Source organism: Pecten maximus, chromosome 19, assembly GCF_902652985.1.
Source record: "Pecten maximus chromosome 19, xPecMax1.1, whole genome shotgun sequence".
NCBI lineage: Eukaryota > Metazoa > Mollusca > Bivalvia > Pectinida > Pectinidae > Pecten > Pecten maximus.
The window spans coordinates 11,725,560-11,749,498 of NC_047033.1; the positions used below are offsets into that span (position 1 = coordinate 11,725,560).

Genomic DNA, 23,939 nt, shown 5'->3' on the forward strand with positions numbered 1-23,939 from the left:
AAGAATGAATTTGAATAAAGCAGATAGTAAATTTTCTGTAGCTCTATAAAATGATTTTTCCTGCGGACATGTCCCCATGTAGTGGGAATATTTGTCTCTGTATGTCTTTGTTTGGTGAAATGTATTTCTGACCTAACTTCTCAGGTTCAGGCATAGACAATGACACTGCTAATTTCTGCTCAATGTAACTGCCCTGAGCTGTGATCAGAACATTTAACAAATAGTCGTTTTATGAATGCAATTAAAATTCCAGGACATATTTTTTAAAAAAGAAAAAAAATCAGTGGTGTAAAGTGCTTTTTTGATTTAAAGTCTTCAACAAAGATTCAAAGCTTTGTGTAACACAACAACTGGGAATTTCTTATCATCGTAAATACACATTATTGTTTAAACTTTTGTCAAATTATGCTGCATGCCGGTGTGAATTGAAGCTGTTTAGTTGTCAGGTTGCTGGTTTTATTTACAGCAAGATTTTGTCAGTGTTGATAAACATCATTTTAAAATGTGATCAGTTTGGCAGATTGAGCTCTAGTTCAAAAAGAGAATGAATATGAGTTGATCAATAATACGAAAATGATTTTGATATAATTAAAAATCAAAGAAGGATTTTGTTAGAAAGAGGTAATTAACTTCTCTCCTACCGGTATGGGGGAAGGGCTATAAGTTTCCTCTCCATTTGTTTTATATCTAATATGTACTTTATGCCAAAGATTGTCAGTACTCTAATGACTTCATTCTTTGAGGGATTTTGATCAAACTTCACACATTGATAAAGGATCATTACATCCTTCAGCAATTCCCAGTATGCTTATTAATTTCTGAAATTGTAAATAAATATGAATAATTTATCTCAACAGGAAACTAGTAAAGGACAAGAAATCCGGAAAAGAAAAGGAAAAGGTCCCAGAGTTCATTGTAAAACCCAGACGTCAGTTTGTCAACGAGGGGCAGACGGCAAAATTCAAGGCATCATATGATGACACGCCACAAACCAAACTCACTTGGAGCCGAACAGATGGCGACACCCTCTCATCAGGTGGTAAATACAAGGTGAGTTTTACAGCTGTGTAGACTAGAGCACTTCTGCAATATCATCCTTACCTCAGTGATGTTTTTTTTCTTTGTCTATACTCAGCTACCTTATTTAGAAGGATTGGTATGATAGAATGAGATATGTTCAATAATATTGGTTTAATTCAGAATAGCTTTTTTTTTTATCCCGATGAAAATATTTGTAATTATATACATTGTGAAATTATTAAATAAAATAAGAAAATTTAAATTACTTCAGATTTATGAAGAGAATGACTTTCATTGGCTGGAAGTACGTGATGTCACAAGTGAGGATTCTGGGAGTTATACTTGTGTGATAATGAATTCTGCCGGGAGTAACAAAGCTGATGTTGATCTAGATGTTTATGGTGAGTATATATTGTAAACGTACAAATAGAATATATTGTAAACGTACAGATAGAAAGACAAAGAATTGAGAGAAAGACAGAAAGATAGACAGCCAAAGACAACAGAGAAAGACAGAAAGATTGAGAGACAGCCAAAGAAGGAAGACAGGCAAAGACAACAGAAAAGACAGAAAGAGAAATGTAGAGACGTAAAATCTTTGAAAATTAATTACAGGCTTACTTACAAATGATAACTACAAAAACCATAAAGAATACCAATATGATAACAAAGCTACTATTCAAACTCAAAATCGATATAACAAAGACAAAATATAAACAAAAATATAGATGTACATGCGAGATTCTTAAAAAGTACAATGAGATTAAGACCAGGTGTTCCAGGAGAGTAAGCGTCTCTTGCTTCAACAACGATACCCGCTAAAATAATGTAGGTCACGGCAATAACCACCATACAAATAAAGGTCAAGACGACACCCGCCATACAAATATAGGTCAAGACGATACCTGCCATACAAATATAGGTCATGACGACAACCCGCCATACAAATATAGGTCACGACGAAACCTGCCATGCAAATATAGGTCAAGACGATATCCGCCATTCAAATATAGGTCACGACAATACCTGCGATACAAATATAGGTCACAACGACACCCGCCATACAAATATAGGTCATGACGACAACCCGCCATACAAATATAGGTCACGACAATACCCGCCATACAAATATAGGTCACGACAATACCCGCCATACAAATATAGGTCACGACAATACCCGCCATACAAATATAGGTCACGACAATACCCGCCATACAAATATAAGTAAAATCAATGATACCCACTATACAAATATAGATAAAATAAGGGTTAAGTCACAGTCACATAGTTAGGATGGTGACAATGCAACCATTAGACATATCAACAAGCATCAAATATGTCTGACCTCATAACACATAAGGAAATAGAATATTGTGATCATGGTGTCGACCATTATACATTCCTTGGTCTTCATCAACCTGTATCTCTGGAAATTTTGTGTTGTCAATTTCTCTGTCAGTAGTCGACATAAATCTAATGATCCAGAACATATATCACATCATTTTAAATAAAGACTCTCATTGTATTCTGACTGAAGTTCTGATTAAAAATTCAAACAATTGACAGGTGACGCTAAAATATTGTTTAAAATGTTGAGATGTCAGAAAAATCCCACAGTAATGACAATTAGATCCAGGTGTAATAGTATATATATATGGTTCTATTTCTGTACAGGTAATTTTAAATCTTATATCTAAATATATATAACATTAGAAAACTCCACCCTATCCCATCCCTTTCCTTAAAATTTATTTACAACATTTAAAAAAAGACTTTATCCATCATGAAATCTGTCGAAATGAAATTAATGTCATGTCAGACTTACGGACGTGTGTAAATAGGGGTAATTTATAGTCAGTAATGTATGTAGGAACGAATATACTTATATGTTAAACATCCGTTAGGAACAATCGTTCAACACGAGCATGTCATTAGCAACAGGTGATTCAACAATTTACCTGGATTTGTCATCGATTCAAGAGGTGTCCTCCCACCTGGATTTCAATAGTAGTTTGTCGGTATTTATCGACTCCGTATGTTAAACTGTACATGTGCTTACCTGGAAGGTTGGTCTTTCGATCTTCATGTTGGAATTTACATTCCATAGGTATTGTAAGATATATATCATTTAAATCTTAATAATTATGATTTATCATAGAATTAATTGCTGTTTGAGTTTTAAAACTTAATTTTAATGAATTATGGTGGTATGATTGACATCTTCCTCACCTACATGTATTATAAACTAGTTAAGACGTGTATATATATATATAAATTTTATGACTTCAAAGCTCATTCCATTATGTTAATAATTTATTATTAATTTTTTGTTATGTTAAGTTTTTAACCATGATATGAGATTCTGTATTCATTCGCATGCTCTGATTCTCTCCAAAACGCCTGTTTTAGTGTTTCTGAATCTGTTTATTTTAATTTAATCATGTCTACATAATCTTGTTTGAGAAGATATAATTGTGTGGTGTTGGAATGGCCAGTTTTGGACCATGTAGACTGATAATAATTGTGTGAGATTTATCAATAATCTGCCATTTCCCTTTCAAAGAGAGTTTTTCAATGAGTGATTTTCTTGCTACAATTAGATAAGAATTGGCAAATGGGAGATTTCTCAGAAATTGGATAGAGGGTATGTGATATCATATTCTGGTACAAGAGCAAATTAAAACACACATATAATTCAAACTGTTTGTAAACTTTTGCCTAAATAACAAACATCATTGTGATTCACAGTAAAACCCAAAACCTCATCTAAGAAGAGTGGTTTCGTGGCGCCCAAAGTGGACATTCCCCTCAACGACCTCGTCGTTTCTCCTGGAGACAAAAACGTTACTCTGGAATGCAAATTCTCAAGTAAGTGTATTTTATACAAGTCGAGTAAATAACATAATTTACTCGTTTATAATAAAGTCTCATTATAATTATACCTCCCTCGGATTATGAATGTTTCTAAAATGAACGATATTTATTCATATTTGCAGAAGACCGCAAAATCGTAACTGTTGTCATGTATCCAGATGTTTACGCTAAACGATTCTCATCATCGTAATAATTTAAAGTATCATTTCGATGCCCTAATTGTCCAGTATAATATTATTATGTATATGGATGTTATTTCAACCAGTTAATTGAAGGAACTCAAAGAAACTATATAACAGTGGGCTTTTAGAGTCATGATATGATGTTTATACAAAACATCTTTCCATTAAAATGGTCGATGACACTTGGGGAGGCTGGATTTTCTGTCTGTATCTGTAATATATCAAATATTGTGTTTTATATTAGATGTCATTATCATTTCGTTTGACATGATGATTTCTTCTGTTTTACATCTGTAATTATTTATGGCACAGGGGCTTGGCATAAACTCCTAACCTACAGTCCATATACATGTGTTATAGCATCATACCTATATAATATTATGACAGTGGGTTGGAAATTTGTGCCACGTACGCCCCTGTGATTTATGGTAATCAATATTTATACTAATTAAAATAGAAGATTCCAAGGTAATTGAGATTCAACAAAGATGAATAAACACTTGTTGTCTGGGATCTTTTTAAATTTCATTACTAAAACTGATACCAGGTAGATTTAATTAGGGCCCCGCATCGAGAGATGCGGGTGCCCTATAGTAATCAGGTTGTCCGTCCGTCCGTCCGTCCGTCCGTCTGTCTGTCCGTCCGTCTGTTCGTTTTTTTCTTCTACACAAAAATGATTGAAGGAGATGAAGGATTTGTATCAAATTGGAACTGATGATTCCTCATGCATCCTAGATCAGATGTGTAGTATTTCATGCAAATCGGATTCAAAATGGCTGTTAGGCGGCCATATTGGATTTTAACATTAACATGAAAATACTGGATCTTTGTTGTTTTTAACTGTTCACTATTCGATTATGCAAAGTTGTCAAGAAATAAACCAAGAGTTAACTGACAGAATGATCAAACTCATAGTTCAAGGTCACAAGTTCAAAGGTCAACGGTCAAGGTCATCCTGGGTCGGCTTCAAAATGCCAGGTAATCGACCCTTTTGGATTTTAGCAGTCAAAACAATTTTGACATTTTCTTATCAATGAAGGATCTTGTTCTCAATTGGAAACTTTGATTGCTTCAACAATTTAAATTCGTTTGAAGGATTTAAAAGGTCTAAAATTGTCATTTACTTTTTTTATTAGAAAAGGAATGTAATCCTATCATTATTCAAAAGGCTTTATTCAGCACAAATCATCTAATAACATGAAATGTTTGTGCTTACTTAGTTTTCCGACGTGATATCACCATCAACTGCTCCTATACTAATAACCTAAGTTGAATATAATATTATATAACTTATTGTAGTTTGTACTAATAACCTGGTTTATTATATAAATTTCCCATTGAAGTTTGTACTTATAACCTGGTTAATCTTATAACCTGATTGATTTTAATTTGTAGCAATAACCAGGTTAACTGTAATTTTGTTTAATAAATAACCTGGTTTATTAGGGCCCCGCATCGAAGATGTGGTGCCCTATAGTAATCAGGTTGTCTGTCTGTCTGTCCGTCCGTCTGTCCGTTTTTTTCTTTTGCGCCAAATTATTGACAAGAGTTGAAGGATTTCGATGAAAATTGGTACCACTTACAAAACCGTCTGTTGCCATGGTAACAAATGGAGGTTTCTGATTGGTTGAAATTTCTATATTGTTCGATTTCGGTGAAAATTGGTACATAGTGGTTTTTAGGGAAGCCAAACATAATGGTACCACTTATGAAACCGTCTGTTGCCATGGTAACAAATGGAGGTTTCTGATTGGTTGAAATTATTGGGAATTTTCAAGTTGATTTTGGGAAAAAATCAGGCTAAAACGCATTGAGAATGGGGTCGTTTGGCGCACCCAGTTATATAGGCAGGAAAAACACTGACAATAATTATTACATTTACCCTGAAGGGTCAGACACATAGCGGGGCCCTTTCTGACGTGTCAGTGTTCTAGTTCACTGTAAAGACTAAGAGATTTCACTGTAAAAACTAAAGTATTTACCAGGAAGGAAATAATATTTTGAATGAATTTATTTTTAGATGCAATAGATGCTTCAGCATCTTGGTACAGAGATGGCCGCCTCTTGACATCGGGTTTCCTGACAAAGCAATCATTTGATGGCCGCCTGGCTCGTCTGGTGTTAACACGGGTCGGCTCCAAAGACAGCGGAAAATATCAGTGTATTGTGACCAACACAGGCGGAGAAGCAAAAACAACTGCCTCTCTGACAGTATCCAGTAAGTATCTGGAGGGTTTAGTGATGGGACAAGTATCTGGAGGAGTTAGTGATGGGATGAGTATAGGGAGGGGTTAGGGACAGGACGAGTATCTGGAGGGGTTAGTGATGGGATGAGTATCTAGAGGGGCATGGGTATCTAGAGGGTTTAGTGATAGGATGAGTATCTGGAGGGGTTAGCAATGGGACAAGTATCTGGAGGGGTTAGGGATGGGATGAGTATAGGGAGGGGTTAGATATGGGATGAGTATCTGGAGGGGTTAGGGACGGGACAAGTATCTGGAGGGGTTAGAGATGGGACAAGTATCTGGAGGGGTTAGCGAATGGACGAGTATCTGGAGGAGTTAGTGATGGGATGAGTATCTGGAGGGGTTAGGGACGGGACAAGTATCTTGAGGGGTAAGGGATGGGATGAGTATCTGGAGGGGTTAGGGATGGGATGAGTATCTGGAGGGGTTAGCGAATGGACAAGTATCTGGAGGGGTTAGGGACGGGATGAGTATCTGGAGGGGTTAGTGATGGGACAAGTATCTGGAGGGGTTAGGGACGGGACAAGTATCTGGAGGGGTTAGGGACGGGACAAGTATCTGGAGGGGTTAGGGACGGGACAAGTATCTGGAGGGGCTAGCGATGGAACGAGTATCTGGAGGGGTTAGTGATGGGACAAGTATCTAGGGGGTCTAGGGATGGGATGAGTATCTGGAGGGGTTAGGGACGGGACATGTATCTAGAGGGTCTAGGGATGGGATGAGTATCTGGAGGGGTTAGGGACGGGACATGTATCTGGAGGGGTTAGCGAATGGACGAGTATCTGGAAGGGTTAGGAATGGGATGAGTATCTGGAGGGGTTAGTGATGGGACAAGTATCTGGAGGGGTTAGGGACGGGACAAGTATCTGGAGGGGTTAGCGAATGGACAAGTATCTGGAGGGGTTAGGGACGGTATAAGTATCTGGAGGGGTTAGGAACGGTATAAGTATCTGGAGGGGTTAGGAACGGTATAAGTATCTGGAGGGGTTAAGGACGGGATGAGTATCTGGAGGGGTTAAGGACGGGATGAGTATAGGGAGGGGTTTGGGAACAAGACAGATCTATTTTGATTGCTCAATGTAGTTTCATTGCTTTTTGTAGCTGGTAAGTTTCACTCACAAATCTATTGTCACATTGTACTGGTTAAAACAGTTTATGAACCAAAAGGCATACATCATTGAGGTGAATACAAATCATTGCTCTGATTGGTCAGTATTAAAAGTTATATAATCACTAGTGATGATTTAATTTTTCTTCTCATTTATAATTTCTCATATATTTTTGATACTTTCATTGGTAAAAATTCCATATATTGTATTATTAGATACAGATGAAACAGAGCTGACAATTCACCTGATTCCTTCGGGTAAACCTTATAGGTTGTCCTATCAGCTATAAATGACCTGTTCAAATTGTGAAAAATGTCTATGCTGAAATCATCTGATATTTCATTAAGTTAAGATCAGATTAAACTTTTCAATATCAATTTTTGAAATTGAAGTATTAAATTATTTTTTGAATATGTCATAAAACAAAACTTAAAAAAAACGAAAAAAAATGTATATACAAATTAAGTTGCTATGTACAAGATCTTTGTACTATGTGGCCCCTATATATAAACACTTTTGAAGGCGTTGATGAAAGGATTTTGTATTCTTTCAGCATAGTTTGTGTATACGATGTATAAATCATTGAAGTTTCATTTTTGTGTATATTTAAGATTGTAACACTTTACAATTCATTAAAAGCCACCATAATGTACTTGAAATTATATTCAACAAATTTCTATACTTCAGGAATATAAATACACTTGCCTATATGTAGACATAACTCTCACAAATAAACATCGGATGAATCTTAGTATGAATAAATTGAAACGATCTAAAAGTCCGATATCCTCTTCATCAAAAGCCAAAGTAATTGTGTACATACTTATATAGGTATATAGGTACTCATTACCAGCTCTATTGAGCCTGGGTGGTGTCCATTGCCTATTGTAAAGAATTTTATTGCTGTGAGCTTAAGTAGACCACATGGACTCCGGAACCAACCCTTTCATTAAATATGCCCGAAACTTTACAGACCACAAAGTGCTTAAGATATTTCCTATCAGGAAATCTGAAGACTTTACCACTTTGTGCGTGAAAAGACTTGTGTTTTGTGCTGGAGATTAGAACGTCTTTGACTTTTTTTTTTAGATGACTACATATTATGTAAATCCTGCTGTTCATTCATAAATGAATGTAACTCATTGACATAAATGAATGCAGTTCATTGGTTAATGAACCTGCTTTTGTATGCTTTATCAATGGACTTAAATCTGTGGGAGAACATTATATAATGTATAGTAATACACAGAACTATTATGGAGTGTAAACAACATTAGGATTGGTGTTGTTTCTGAGAGTGCTAGAATTCTCAGTTTAGTTATCTGGATTTGGAATAATATCATGAGTGTGTTCTTCATGAACAAGATCCTGGTAAGTCAATTTATTCACGAAAATTGGACAAAAATTATTAATAGAAATATTTTTACTGCATATACAATGTATCTTCAAACTTTTTATTTTATTTTTTTTTATTTTTTTTTATTTTTTTTTTTTTATCTGAACTAGGATTTCTTTTCTCTAAAATCTTGTAGATCACAAAAGGTCAACTATTATGTTTCGGGACAAATTCGGTAGCTCTGTAAAGAAAAGTTTAAGGGGATTTTTCTCATTCCTAATAGGCCCATCTAAATATTGTTCCCTTTTGTTGTAGCTGCAGGAACTCGTGCCATTCCACCGAAATTTGTGAACCCTCTGACCAACCAGTCATTGAGTGTTGGGGATAAACTGGTCCTGGAAGCTAAAATTACAGGTAGGGGCAATAAAGGATCTGATAAATTGTGTAAATGGAAATATTGATTAATTTTGAGGCAAAACTAGTAGGCACTTTCATTTAAAAAAAAATAAAATTATTTGCTGGGCAATAATCGCCCTTTCAAAATTCTGGATTATTTTGAGGCATTTGGTAATTACATGTAGTTTGTAGTAGTTGGTGACTACCTCATTGAACAACACACAAGAGGCCCATCGCATGCCATCTAGAGCAATTAGGGTAAAGTGTCTTGTCCAACGACACAACAATGACAGCACAGACCAGCCGATTTCTCAACTTACCGAGTAACCTGAGACAATTTCTGGAACACTGATATAACTTCAATTTTTATAAGCCAACAAAATTTTAAATGTATCTAATATGTGTTGCTGTACCTTGAATATAATCTGACACCTATTTATATCCGTATATATATCCAGATATCTTTGACTCTATATTGACCTTTAGCCAAAAATATGCCCTAGTCAGAAGTTTGTTTTAACTTTATACATATTTTCAATGACTCACAGTGACCTTGACCTCTATTTGTTCCCAGGTGACCTTGTTTTACTTTTATACATATTTTTAAATGACTCACCGTGACCTTGACCTCTATTTGTTCCCAGGTGACCTTGTTTTACTTTTATACATATTTTTAAATGACTCATAGTGACTTTGAACCCTGTTTGTTCCCAAGTGACCTTGACCCCTGTATTCCTGTCCTAGGTTATCCCCGCCCCACAGTGCACTGGTATAGAGAGAAAGAGGAACTCACTTCCACTGAGGTGATCACGATGGAATTTGACGGATCAACTGTTAGACTTGTCATGCCACATGTCAAGGATACTGACAGCGCCACCTACAAATGTGTAGCTGAGAATGAGGCTGGCAAAGATCAGATCAAGGCTAAAATCACCATAACATCAAGTATGTATCTGTTTCATAACTGTGACGGTCGTTATGCAAACATACAGAAAATAATTGGCAACATTTCACTGAAACTATTTTAAGTAAGTTTTTACTGTAGTTGACCCAAAGGAATTTTATTTAAAACAGAGGATTCAATACAAAATACCACATTCATCCACGACTAATGTAGATCAGTAAAAATACCAACACATGTATTTATTTTTATGTAATAACAATTCAAATTTAAAGTTAATAATTTAGCTCCATAATAAATCTTAACCTAGTAAGGTTTTAACTTGGTTTAATTATTTTTCAGTGCATTATTTTATGTTATAATCATCAAATAATTTGTTTCCATAGCAACTAAAGATCAATCAACGGACGATTTCCGGGAACCTCCCACATTTGTTCGGGAGTTACATGACATGGAGGTTGACAATGGAGACCGTGTGGAGCTTTCCGTGGAGGTCAAAGGTAAGTTTTCCTAGATATTATTAGAATAGCATGTTTAACACACATACCATGTTTTTTCGAAAATTAAAAATGCAATGAAAAGAAAATTTCCCAAAACTTTTATTCATAAAATCTAAATTGGAATCTGATTGTTAAAATGATCCGTTATCATTGTTGCTGGATCTTTATAATTTGTGTCAATCTGGAGATGGCAATACTTTCCATAAACAGTGTTTTCTAGCTGATTCATGGAGAGGTGGTGATAGTCCTTATTCGAACAACTACTTGTAAATAGAAAATTGAGAAATATAAAAATGGGTTCCGTTTTTGATTTTTATATTTCTTTCAATCATATACTTGTTCCATCAAAAAGACATGGTAAAGTTCTTGTTTTAAAGTTTTTGATGTTTATGGTTGTGTTAGATTAATTAGTAGTTGCAGTTTTTTCATACTAATGAACATGTCTGATTCACTTGTGTGTTATGACTATGCCTATAGTTAAAAATAGTGTATTCAATTATATTTTCAATTGTATCAGAAAAATATATGATATCACTTGAGTTATAATGACTGTTATTTAAATTATTTACATAGCAAACATTTATTTGAAAGCATGTAAAGATTCTAGTGATAATAGTTTTTGTTTGATTCTTTTTATTTTAGATTTTTTTTTTAAGTATTTGCATGCAGAAATGAGTTATCTCCCTTTGGCCCATAAAAATTTGTACAGCATTTTATTCAAAAACAAAACAAATCTTGAACAACTTTTTTTCAGAAGAAAATAATTCCAGAAAATTGATACAATATTGTTTACTTTGATGATTTTCATTTTTTCTTTATTCATATTCACATAATATACAGTTTATATTCAAATGTTTCTAGCAATCAGATACATGCTAAATATGCTAGAATATCTGTACATTATGTTAAATTTATAAACTTATTTAAGATGTATGTATAACAACTGTTTGATTCTTGCATAGATAGAATTATTTAAAGGTCTTAATATGAAATCAAGATGAATTCAAAAGTGACTTTTGTTTCATAAATCAAAGTTAAGAACTTTAGATATTTTTATTTATTGAAAGCTTAATTTTATGAATTATTTCAACCATATGCTGAAATATAATTTCTTGACCTTGATGTACAGTTTGTATATGAATTTTTATGAAACTTCTTAATGCTTGTCCATTTAAAATTGGAATGTGCCTGCAACTGTCCGCTTAATCTTTTTAACGTATCTCGTATCTTTTGTATGCATGATCCTGACGTTGATTTCAGGAATGTCACCTATGGATATCACTTGGTTGCATGACGATACAAAAATTTCCACAACTGACCTGTTTGCCAAAGTTGTATCGCACGGTAACGTTCATGAGCTACATATAACAAGGGTCATCAGTACAGATGCAGGACGATACATGTGTGAAGTTCAGAATGAGGCAGGTCGTACATTAACACACTGTCGTCTCTGTGTGGCAGGTAATGTATGCGGCATGACGTGACCTTTGGCATGGAAGGAATGACCTTTTGGGATTATTTCTTATCTGTACAGATTCAGGGCCTAGCATGAATTTGAACAGAAAAGGCTATCCTCTAGCATGGACAGCATGGATGAATGTTGGATACATCTAATCTATACAGTTTCAGGGCCACATCCCTGTTTGTATGGATGGATAAATCCTGGATTAGCAGTTACATCCGACAATGAATGAAAAGTCTTCTCTGAAAACTTTTGAACCTGAAATCTGAAGTTGATATCAATTAAGATTTATTTCATTGTAATTAATATTTAACAAAATTTTAAAACTTGACCAAATTTTAAGCTTGAATAATTACCATAGACGAATGGATGTGATTGCTAATTCCATTTTCTATGCATGTCATTGATGCATGCAGTTGAGGGTGAAAGGTCAAAATCCTTATTTGGAGTGGTAAGAGATTTGGTGGATTATCCAAGCTGCCACTTTGTAATCTACCAGGAAACACAAAAAATGAGATTTTGCCTTTTTCACTCGGCTTGAAAATTGTATTTCTCATCTTAATCCAGTGTATTCTGGTACTATAATTCCAAATATTTTGAAAACAACAAAAATGTCTTTATCTGATAATTATCCAATTGGATGAATTGACTGGAGCAAAAATGATGAGAAATAGAATATTCAACTTCTCCTACAAAATCTAAGTAACCATTCTAATTGGTTCTTTTTCTCTTTTTCTATTTCACAGAATCTGACCGTTCCCGGTCTCACCTCCAAAAGAAAACAAGATCCACATAAAAAACACATCCTTTCCTTTTTCTGTCTTTTTAGTTCTTTTGTTTCTTTCTTATTTTGAGTTATTCTGTCTCTCTTTTTGAAAACATTCCATATAATGTTATTTCAGTTAGATTGATTTCATTATCTTCCTTTTATTTTATTTTAAAACTTTTATTTAAAATTTTTTTGTAACTTTGAATCCCAAATCCATTTTATACAGAACGTAAAATAGACAATCAAAGCCATGAGGTACAAGTTATCAACAGCAGAATTGTTCCCCGTGAACATGTGAACAACAAAAACTTGAACAATAGAAGTGAACATATTGAACATTTAACAAACCCAACGGACGACAAAAAATTCTCCAGCGTTGAGAGCAGTGTGTTCAATGATAAAAAGACTTTAAAACCCCCAGGATTTACTTTACGACCAAGAACAGCATTCGTTGGTGTCGGGAATAGTGCAATATTCCTGTGTAGGACATCTGGAGTACCGCCACCAAGTGTAGAGTGGAGCAGGCAAGGGGAGATAATTTCAAATCAGGGCAGATATAAGGTAGGTGTTGGTCATCGTGATCTATCAAATTGAATTTTTACCTAATTTTTTTTTATCTTTAACATATCAAATATGCTTATTACTGTATTTTATCTTCAATAAGCCAGTGGGTTAAAGTGACCTTTGCCTCAATGTCCATAGAATATAGGCTTATTACAGAAAAGTGAATCAGCATCTACTGAAAATGCAATATATAAGTATGGGCTTATTATTAGACATGGCCTTATTTCCTGATAGAGATAGTAATTGATTTCTTTTATGGCATTGGTCCTGAAATAAGCTCCCTTTCCTTATGTAAAAGCTTGATATTAAATTTGGGGAGGGCTTATTCACGAACTTAATTCTAGTTTGCTATTTTAAGATTTATGATTCTGTATATACATGCATGTATGATATTATTTGTGGACAGAGGGTTATTTTCAGATAAATACAATATATGATAAATGTTCATTTGTTTTATATTTGGTAACTGACTCATTATACATTATTATCGTTAAAGTGTGGCTAATTATTTCGTCGTTGAAATTTCTTTATTGAGATAAAAATGGAGACGACTGTACATTAATTAATTAGAAGTGAAGTCTGTCGGAGTTATACCTTTTTGTTTCTCTACACATGTGCATTAAATGTAGCCGAAGTGAGTGCACTCCAATTATCACCCTACAGATAAAAAATGGCGACGACTGTACATTAGAAATAAAAGGTGTATCTGAGTCGGATGTGGGAACCTATACCTGTACCCTGACGAACCCGGGTGGTACAGTATCCACGGACACCAGACTAGTACTGAGTACACATGATGTAGCTGGACATACACCAACCCTGAGTCGGAATCTTCACAGTCCTGTGCTGAAAAAAACGTAAGTTTGGTTATCAGACTTTTTCATTGTTACTGATGGCTATAAAATATGCCTACATAGAAAAAAATGTCAGAACTGTTTAAACGTATCTTAAACTAACAATATTCACACAAGTGTAAGATTCCCTTTGAGGAAGTTGTGAAATCTTATATAATGGAGGAAAGATTTCATCATGGTTAATTTTATTGAGTTATTATGGGATATATTTCTAAATAAATCAGATTTTTCATTTGGCTTTGTATGGCGTAATGAAGTACATAACAGTTAAGTGAAATAAGACATCCGACTTTAATGAGATTAAGTAAATACTTGTAGTTTCTACACTTAAAGGTATATAAGTCATATACATGTATTCATTATGAAACCCAATCCTTTGGTATTGAAAACACCCTTGAATGGACCCCTTCCACTGGTATTGAAAACACCCTTGAAGGGACCCCATCCACTGGTATTGAAAACACCCTTAATTGGACCCCTTCCACTGGTATTGAAAACACCCTTGATGAGACCCCTTCCACTGGTATTGAAAACACCCTTGGTGGGACCCCAGCTTTCATCATCGCCTACCTGTGCTGGTTTTAGAGACATTATAAATTTCCTATCATGTTTTTCACTTCAGATTTCATCTAGAAAGTGCCAAATCTTCCTCTGTTATTCAGAAGGAGACAAAACCAGACTTTGCCAATGTAGAATTACGAAAAACTGAAAAACAAGAAAGAAAATCACAGGAAATGGTAAAACAAGTGCCTCATACAAAAACAGTTCCAGATTATTCGTTAAGACAAAACAAAAATGCAGAAGATACATCAGTTTTATTACAACAGCAAAGACATTTAGAAAAATCTCCAATTTCATCAGAACGGGAGAGAAAATTGGTTACAACACCTGTGGCAAAACGGCATGAAAATTTCGAAGAATTAACAAATTTACCAGAACAGCACAGAAATTTAGAAAAATCACCAATTTTATCAAAACATCGCAAAAAAATGGAAGAACCACCACTTTCATCAAGACAGTACGGACAATCGGCAAGTTCCTCCGGATCCGATAGTTCTGACCTTGGTACTACAAGGGGGAAAAAAGCAGGTGCTTCCCCCAGCTGGCTGAACAATATAAACTCTACCCCGAATGGGGGTCTACATGCGAGAGGATTATCTCCGAAAGTGCCTCTTGACACAAGGGGTCACACTCCTAAGAAAACTGGAGTCGATCAAATTGACTTCAGAGATGTGCTGAAGGCTCGGACAGGACACCAAGTGTCACAAACTGTTAAAGTGCCAATCACTCAAAGTGTTTCTAAGCCTTCCCAACGTCCAGTCACAAACAGTATTGCAAATTTGAAAAGTCCAGCTATGGCTAACGGTACTAAAAGTGCTACAAAGACAATTCCAGATTTAAAAGTGTCCAGAGGCAAGGTTTCTAAATACATAACAGCATTGGAAAAACCAGATGCATCTCATACTGTAAAGGAAAATGTCGAGCCAGCAAAAGTGAAATTAACACCTGGAAAGGTGAAAGAGTCAATTTCAACGAAATTTACATCAGTAGTTTCAGATAAACCATTGCAATCAAAATTTCCAGAGGAACAAGGGAAATCAAAGTTATCACATTCTAAATGGAATGAAGCAACAAAAACGAATTTAACCTCCAAAAAATTTGAGAGGCCAGTTTCCCATGAACCAATCAAAAACGAAATATCAAATACCATTAAAAAAGACATTTCCTCCCCTGCCCAGAAAAAAATCCCACCGCCAGTAGCTCCAAAAACAAAACGACAAGAGAGAATCAGCAAAGCCCTTGAAGAGATAGATGAAATAAGTAATTCAATCCTTAAAATGCCAGGAGGCCCTCCAATGAAAGAACTTCTTACGATGGTGGATGACGAGGAAAATGTTTCTGTGACAACAGACGATAGTTTTGCAGATTCCGAATCCTCGTACCTTAGCAACACCACACCATCTTGGGTCAAAGAGCATTTTGACAGCCCAAGTATACGGAATACCCCTTCAAGTGGTTTCTCAAGTCTAAGGAGCAATAACTCTAGTGAAAATCTCTTAGGATCATATCCTTCGGAAAGTGAAGAATCAACTTTTCAATCTGAAAGTAACGATAGTGGAATTGTACGCGCTACTCCTGCTGTGCCCTACACACCAATTACACTGAAAAACCCGAGCAAGAAATCGGGAACCTCAACCATCACTTCAAGTCAAACATCTGACAAGTCAGAATCTTCCCAAAAGTCAGACACTGAAAATATTAAGATGACAAAATTAGAATTTGAAGGTCCCGTATCAACAACCGTGGAAAAAACAACACCAACAGTCACGGTAAATGGCATTCGTTCAAGACGATTGTCTACAGAATCCGACAAAAGCAAACAAGCACCATCTAGTCCCGAACATAAAGAGAAAAGATTAGTTAGAAGTCGTAGCATCGACAAAGTCAACAACCAACTGCCATCATTTTTGACGACGCTGGAGGATATTTCCGTCCCAGAAGGACGATGTGTGATATTTGAATGTCAAGTTACGGGAATTCCAAGACCTGAAGTATTATGGTTTATGAATAACAACAAAATAAAGGTAAGTTTCATTTATCAAGATTTAGCAATTTAGTACCAATCAATCTGAATATGATTAGTATGATCGATGACATATAGCTTTGTTTACTTAGGTGTAATACTGTTAAAATACTTACAGGAATTTTTTTTTTTATTTTTGCATAAAATAACTTTCAGAATAATCATCAATTCATTAATTCTGAAATGTTTGTGATTCAATTTCATATTATGGTATAAATACTTAAATTCACAATGATAAAATTATGTAATGCCTATAGTGTGGCGGGGGGGGGGGGGGGGGGGGGGCTGCATGATTTTAATTTTCATGAATACATCCTTATAATTGAAGTTTTTCTTTAGAAATATGACATCATTATCACTATTGCTTTTATAAGTACAAATATGTTGTTCATATATGGTAGAGATCACATCCATATTACATGCTGCTTTAAGATTTCATGTTTGATGAAGTCTAATTTTTTTAATTTGAGTAATATTGACTAATCAGATTACAGAATCCTATTATAAGGTTTTACATAACATAACCCAGAAAGATTAAGTATCTATATAGGAATCTCATAATGTACCAGCATAGGACAAAATTTATCAGATTCGGCTATAGATATACAACAAAACATGTATCAATGGAACATATCCACCATGCTTGACCTGTTCCACGCTTGACTGATCTCTGAGATTGATATCCAATTGTCATTAAACATTCATTTCATCAATTAAGATCTGTTTATTAGATAAGATTATAATGTTTGTGTTCCATTTTATTGTTGTTTACCAAGTTGAAAGGACTCTATATATATGTTAACTGTAGTAGGTCTCCCAGTGGAAATTGTCCCAATTTACTGCTTTATATGCAGAATATATGCTGCTTTGTTAGCTTGGAAGTTCAAAAACTAAACAATGCTATTGCTACTGTTTTCCCAAATACATATCAATTTCTTTATTTCTTCTTCTTTTGATATTTACACCAAACGAGTCGATGTACAAAAATGTAGATATAAATATTTTGCACAAAATATTACTAAAAGAAAGCAGAAAAAAATTGTTACCGGTAAGCTGATCAGGTTTCAAACAGAAGAATTGTAAAAGTTATCCACCTTTTGTGTTTTAAGCATAGTCAGCTTTATTGAATAAAAACAAAATATTGTCAATCTGTTTTACATCTTTGAACATAAGAAATAATGTATTCTAACCTACTTGTTAAATTGAAGTCATATTAATTGTATATTAAAATATGTTTTGATGTTTTGTGTTTATATTTTTAGATTACATATGGAAATTTGATATACATATAGCAAACTAATTTCAAGCTGACATAGTTCTAAATATGTAAAGGAAGCTCAATTACAGTGGTGGCCATCTGTTGCTGTGGTAGTGAGAGTAATAGACAGTAGTGGGTGTTCATTTCTATGTCTGGGACGTACATTTCTGTGACAGTTGTACATTTCTATGACTATAATATGACAGTGTTATCAATATAGCTTTGGTGTAGATAACATACAGTTGCTGATTACATACTTTTTGTTGCGTCACAGATAGAAGTACCCAGTTCGTGTAGATATGTAAAGTTCAATTATCAAAATACATCTTTATCATGAGGAAACTTTACATTGCTGTTTAAAATTGTATAATATGGTATTTCATATCAGAAATCGTTGATGCAGATTTCAGCCAGGGAGACTAACATCCATAAGATTTTAATTTATGTTTTCAAATGTTTCAAGTGAATTAATTTCTAATTAACACTTCAGCCCTCCAAGTTCTTCCAAATGACTTACGTAGAGGACTCAGCCAGACTAGTGATAAAAGGAGCGTATCCCGAAGACGATGGAGAATACTTGTGTGTGGCGTCTAACTGTGTCGGCACAGAACGCCAGTCCTGTACTCTCCGCGTCAAAGGTATTGTTATTTCCACTCTATGATACATCCTGATAAAAAAGGGAAATTTTATCTTGATAGCAATGCTGTATATAAAGTAGATACAGTTTATAATTGAAATCAGAAAGTACAGAATTTTTGTAACAGAAATAATTATTTTCCCAGAATGCCATACCATGTCAACAGAGGAGGAGGAAGACAACTTGTCAGAAACAAACCAGGCCCCGCACATCCATGAGATCTCACCACCGAATCTCACAGTCCTGCGTGGAAAGAAAGCACAGGTGCAGGTCTCGTTTACTGCTGAACCACGTCCAAACATCACTTGGCTACAGAACAAAGTCAAGGTCGAAACAGGTGACCGTTACACTATAAATACTACCGAACATTTCAGTCGTCTCGTCATCTATGATGTGACTCTGGACGATGCGGGGATATATGATATTGATGTGGAAAATGACGTCGGAAGGGATACAGGGTCGATGGCTATCACTGTAGAAGGTAAGTCGATCATCATACTGAATTTTGTATGTCAATTTTGTAGGGACAACCCAAGTTTATTATTTAAAAAGTTGATGATTTTACAAAAAACAAATCTTTTTTGCACATTGAAATTTTTAAATCTGTTAAAAAAAATTGTTTGTGAAAGGAATTTATGTAAATTTTCAATTTTCAAATTCAATTAAAATCTGTGAAGATTTTGATTTGAAAATATTTCATTTTTTGTTGTACTTTCTACCATTTCTTGATGAGAGGAACTTTCATAGTTTGGTATTCATAACTTTAAAGCATTTTTTACTTATACATGTAATAAAGTAATATTTTTAATTTCAATCATATATTGAAGTTCGTAACATTCTTAGTGGTCATATAAGTCCCCTTTTAGTGAAATCAGGGGACTATAGGTTTACTCTACGTCCATACATATGTTCATACATGCAAGAGGCATGGACATGAATTGCTTTAGATGTAAATGTCAGTAGGGCTACATGTATGTATTGTTAGGTTTGTTTACATGTAGGTGGTCTACCTGTCATAAACATATACATCTATATATGTACTGTACATAGTTATGTGTGTACACATCTACTCATCACCAGTTTACATATAGAGATACCTGACTTTTATAACTTTCCATCAAGATCTGACAGAGTTATTGCCCCTTAAGACTTTCAATAGCAAATACTCCTACAGAACCTTATCTAGTCCCAATGTTTTGTAGATGTACCAGACCCTCCAGTGGGGAAGCCGTATGCCTCGGAGATCGCCCTCACCTACGTAATTTTGTCCTGGTCTGGTCCTGCATTTGATGGAGGCAGCCTCATCACAAATTACAAAGTGGAAATGTGTGAGGCAGAGTACGAAGAGTGGACAATCCTTACTGATAAATGCCATGTAGGTATATCAACTTGTGTACGATATAATGACAGGAGAAACATATTAAAGATTCCTTCAATTGAACATGTGAATTATATATGGCTTTGAAACTGACTTTATTATGTTTGGCTTACAAACTGATGTTATCATGCATTACCAAACATTAAAAGCTGTTAAATAACTGGAAGTATGTCCATGGTAATGAGTGATTAAATAACTACAATTAATAAATAACTGCTATTTTGATGTCTCTGAGTTATCCGTCAAAATCAATTCAAATTCAAAAATGATTGGGCGTTTAATTTTCAGGGTCAAAAAGTAACAATACCTTATACATGAATTGTGATAAATTTTATTGTAAAGTTATATAGGTAATATATATATATTTGTTTGTAATTAGATCCTATATTCTATGGCATGTCTAGTTATCAGGTAAACCTCACAAAATCAGGTGAGTGCATGGGTGACTACAAACTGCAGCGTTTGGTTAAATTTCTGAAGCAAGAAACGTATTGATTTGAAGATTGTTGCCCTCCATTTTCCTACGTACTGCTCTATTACAGAGGTACATACTATAACATGATGACCTTTGACCTATTACAGAGCACTTCATACCACACTGCCAATCTTTCACCACATACGCCGTATTTTTTCCGTGTGAGTGCAGAAAACAAGCATGGCATGAGTAAACCAAGCGAGACATCTGACGTCGTGGTAACCAAGGATCGTCGAGTCTTGGACCGTCTGTCTATCGAGTCTGACGGTAAGATTCTTTAGTTGAAATTTATTTTGGTTTTCAGCTATGTCAACCTCTATAAATTGACCACCCACTTGTATCATTTGGCACAATAACATAATTCTGTCTGTCATGTGTTGCTTTGTATTGGGCTGCATCATCAGTAGTGACACCTGGTGTTATATTCATTACCTCAGGGTAGATAACTAAAAAAGTTCCCCTAGTTATTATTTGTGGGTTCAAACTGCATGACACATGTTCATCTTGGAAATGTATTTAATTGATGCATGTTGTTGATCGTAAGAAACAGAATTGACGGGCCTATTTATTTTTTATAATATCAATAACATTAGTTAATCCCCTATAATCTTGCCTTATACAAATTTAAATGTACTCCATTTATTGATTGACACTGAATTCAATCATGCACTCGTAAAATGATTCATACTTGCCAACTTGTTACAGGAATTTCACATTTATTAAAATCAATAAATTTTAAGACTTATGAAAATTAATAATGAAATTAAAAGTCCTATTTTACAATAATTAACACAACAGGCTTGTTGGAAAACTTGATGAATGGCATGCTTATTTTGACACCAAAAAAAAAAAAAGCTTTTGAGTTCAGTTAAATTATGTTAAAATTTCATTATACAATAATGTAATAGGGCACATGTCTATAGGGAATTTGAACTTCTAAAAAAACAACTTCTAAACGTCGTTTTTTGTTAGATTCTGGAATGTAAGGAAGATATGATTAGATATATAATTTTACTAAATGAAAAATAAATAAGAAGTGTCATGTCACTCCATAATGTCGGGTAATTTATTTACATAGATCATGGTCAGACAAGTGCTTAGTATTAGAGAACATTGACTGGTATTAATACAAACATAGGAGTGATCTGATCATAATTGTAACTTCTATAATCCTAAATGCTGAAAGTCAGTCTAACACTGACAACTAAAAATATACATGACGGGCAAATGCTTTTGAGTACGGGAACTTATTAGCATGCATCTTGTTCTAGGGGTGGGGGGAAAAAATCAGAAATCAAGGAGTGGAAATTATAAAGAAAAAATAGAACAAGACTTGGCAAGCATGAAGATCCTACCAATAAATCCTGCATATTAGATTTTACCTTGCAAAATTGCATCAACAGTTATAAATATTGTATTTTTTAATATGAATGAACTGCTAATAACACTCAATAAGTACATATTATCATTACTTTGTGATATACTAACCAATATCTCAGTATACTCTCTGCTTATATTAGATATATATCGACTATGTTTATTCAGTTGGCATGATCCAGTACTGAATCGTGGGTCGTAGAAAAGTAGATTTCCCTGAAGAAATACTTCACAAATTTAAGATAAACGATTGTATTGCAATGAAGTTGACTTTTGAAAATCCAATTCTTACTGAAGTTCCATGCAGAAGAGAAAAAGCTTGTTTAAAAATATAGAAAATTTGAATTTGTTTGTATGCAAAATCAGGAAGTAATATTTCATTATTTTTATAAAAAAAAAAATTAATATGTCATTCAGATAATTTTTCTACAATATTGAAAAGAATAAATCAAAAATTAAATTGTTGTCATGGCAATTAACAGGGATTATGATAGGGTATTGGCTGACAAATTCATGTCATGTGGTTATCATTGAGCACAAAGCATCATGGGATATGGCCATCAGGCATGCTTCTCGTATTGTGTAATGTGGTCACTGTTTCACCCTGGTACTGTAGTTACACGGGGACAGATAGAGAGAAAAACAGGAGTGCGACAGGACATGAGTTTAAATGTTCACTTCAACATTCTGAGTCTGTAGTCTTATTTGACATTAAAATTTCAGAAGTTTTTCTGTCGTCAACTTCGACAGCCTCTGTTTCACCGTTCACTCCCCTTTCTCCGCAAGGTAATGTCGCTGAAACTCACACATGCCATCTTATAGCATGCTGCCAGATTAACAACTTCATACCCTAAGTCTGCATGCTCCATCTACCTTAAAATCCCATTTACTTATTGAAACTAAGTAAATCTACTAAATTTATTTTGAAAAAGTTTGATCCATATCTAATGGCCATTACTTAATTACCACCAATCAATATATGTCATATATATATCCTTCAATATATTCAATAAACCCCTTTATTTTGCCACAATTACCAAGTATTAGATGTGGCGGTATAACAAGATTTTGTTTAATTTATATAATAATTTAAGATCTGGTGTATGTCTGGACTTGTTTAAATATAGATTCACTTGGTTTCATTTTCCATCCACTTTGTCTTGTTGAAGTCAAACATATACAAGGGAGATAACTCTGGTTTTAGATTAGAACTTCCCAGCATAACTCTCATTTAATTTGAAATTTCACACTACATACATATGTACAGGGGAGATAACTCTGATTTTGAAATGGAACTTATTTAGTTCCTGTTTTATACCCTGGTTATAGAAACTGCCTTGTGATTTATTGACTTCAACAAGATTTTTTCTCAATCGAGTTTGTTTCATTGATTTCCATTTTCATTGTAACAAACAATTTTCTCAACATGAGATTTTTTTTTTCTTCTCACTATTTCATGTATCACATCACTGCTGTGTTTATATATCAATTTTGTATATTTATATTAACCTTTCCGTAAATTAATTACAGTATTTTCACACCAGTTAAGATACTGATAATTACTGTCCCTATAAAAGTTTGACCAATGAGGACTCCTTATACAGAGCTATATTTATATGCATGGCTTCACCGAAACGTTTTACTAATTCAAATGTATACCAATTTTTTAATTGGAAATTCACATTTTGTTTCATTTTTTTTTCAATTCTAGATAAAATAATAAATATTTACAACATATCATAATTTAAATTGATGTAATTAATATGACAATAGCTGAAAAGTTTATACATGTATTTTTTTCATATTAAAAGCTTCAAGGATACATGTTTTCCTTCCTTTATGGTAAACACGGTATATATCCCATCTTATCCTGACCAAAAAAATAAAGTACTACAAATATGAATATTCATAAATATGATTATGAATAAATATAAATAAATATAAATATTCATAAAATCAATGGATATTGATATTCCAAAAGTAGCATGTCCCAACTCTGTTGATGGCTTAGGTCATT

General features: G+C 34.2%; 1 protein-coding gene across 7 annotated transcripts in view; it reads left to right on the forward strand.

Moving 5' to 3' along the window:
- LOC117317873 (myosin light chain kinase, smooth muscle-like) overlaps positions 1-23,939 on the forward strand; it is a 132,184-nt gene that overhangs the window by 99,592 nt on the left and 8,653 nt on the right. For 5 of the 7 annotated variants that reach the window (XM_033872834.1, XM_033872838.1, XM_033872836.1 and 2 more), the window contains 16 exons: positions 858-1,050; positions 1,292-1,421; positions 3,769-3,888; positions 6,097-6,294; positions 9,083-9,181; positions 9,908-10,108; positions 10,451-10,564; positions 11,825-12,025; positions 13,022-13,356; positions 14,023-14,216; positions 14,836-16,798; positions 18,546-18,693; positions 18,838-19,173; positions 19,895-20,067; positions 20,653-20,812; positions 22,646-22,708. In XM_033872834.1, coding sequence (XP_033728725.1) covers positions 858-1,050; positions 1,292-1,421; positions 3,769-3,888; positions 6,097-6,294; positions 9,083-9,181; positions 9,908-10,108; positions 10,451-10,564; positions 11,825-12,025; positions 13,022-13,356; positions 14,023-14,216; positions 14,836-16,798; positions 18,546-18,693; positions 18,838-19,173; positions 19,895-20,067; positions 20,653-20,812; positions 22,646-22,708 — 4,628 coding nt within the window. The remainder of the gene's footprint in view (positions 1-857; positions 1,051-1,291; positions 1,422-3,768; positions 3,889-6,096; positions 6,295-9,082; positions 9,182-9,907; positions 10,109-10,450; positions 10,565-11,824; positions 12,026-13,021; positions 13,357-14,022; positions 14,217-14,835; positions 16,799-18,545; positions 18,694-18,837; positions 19,174-19,894; positions 20,068-20,652; positions 20,813-22,645; positions 22,709-23,939) is intronic. The other 2 variants (XM_033872839.1, XM_033872837.1) reach the window with 2 other exon arrangements.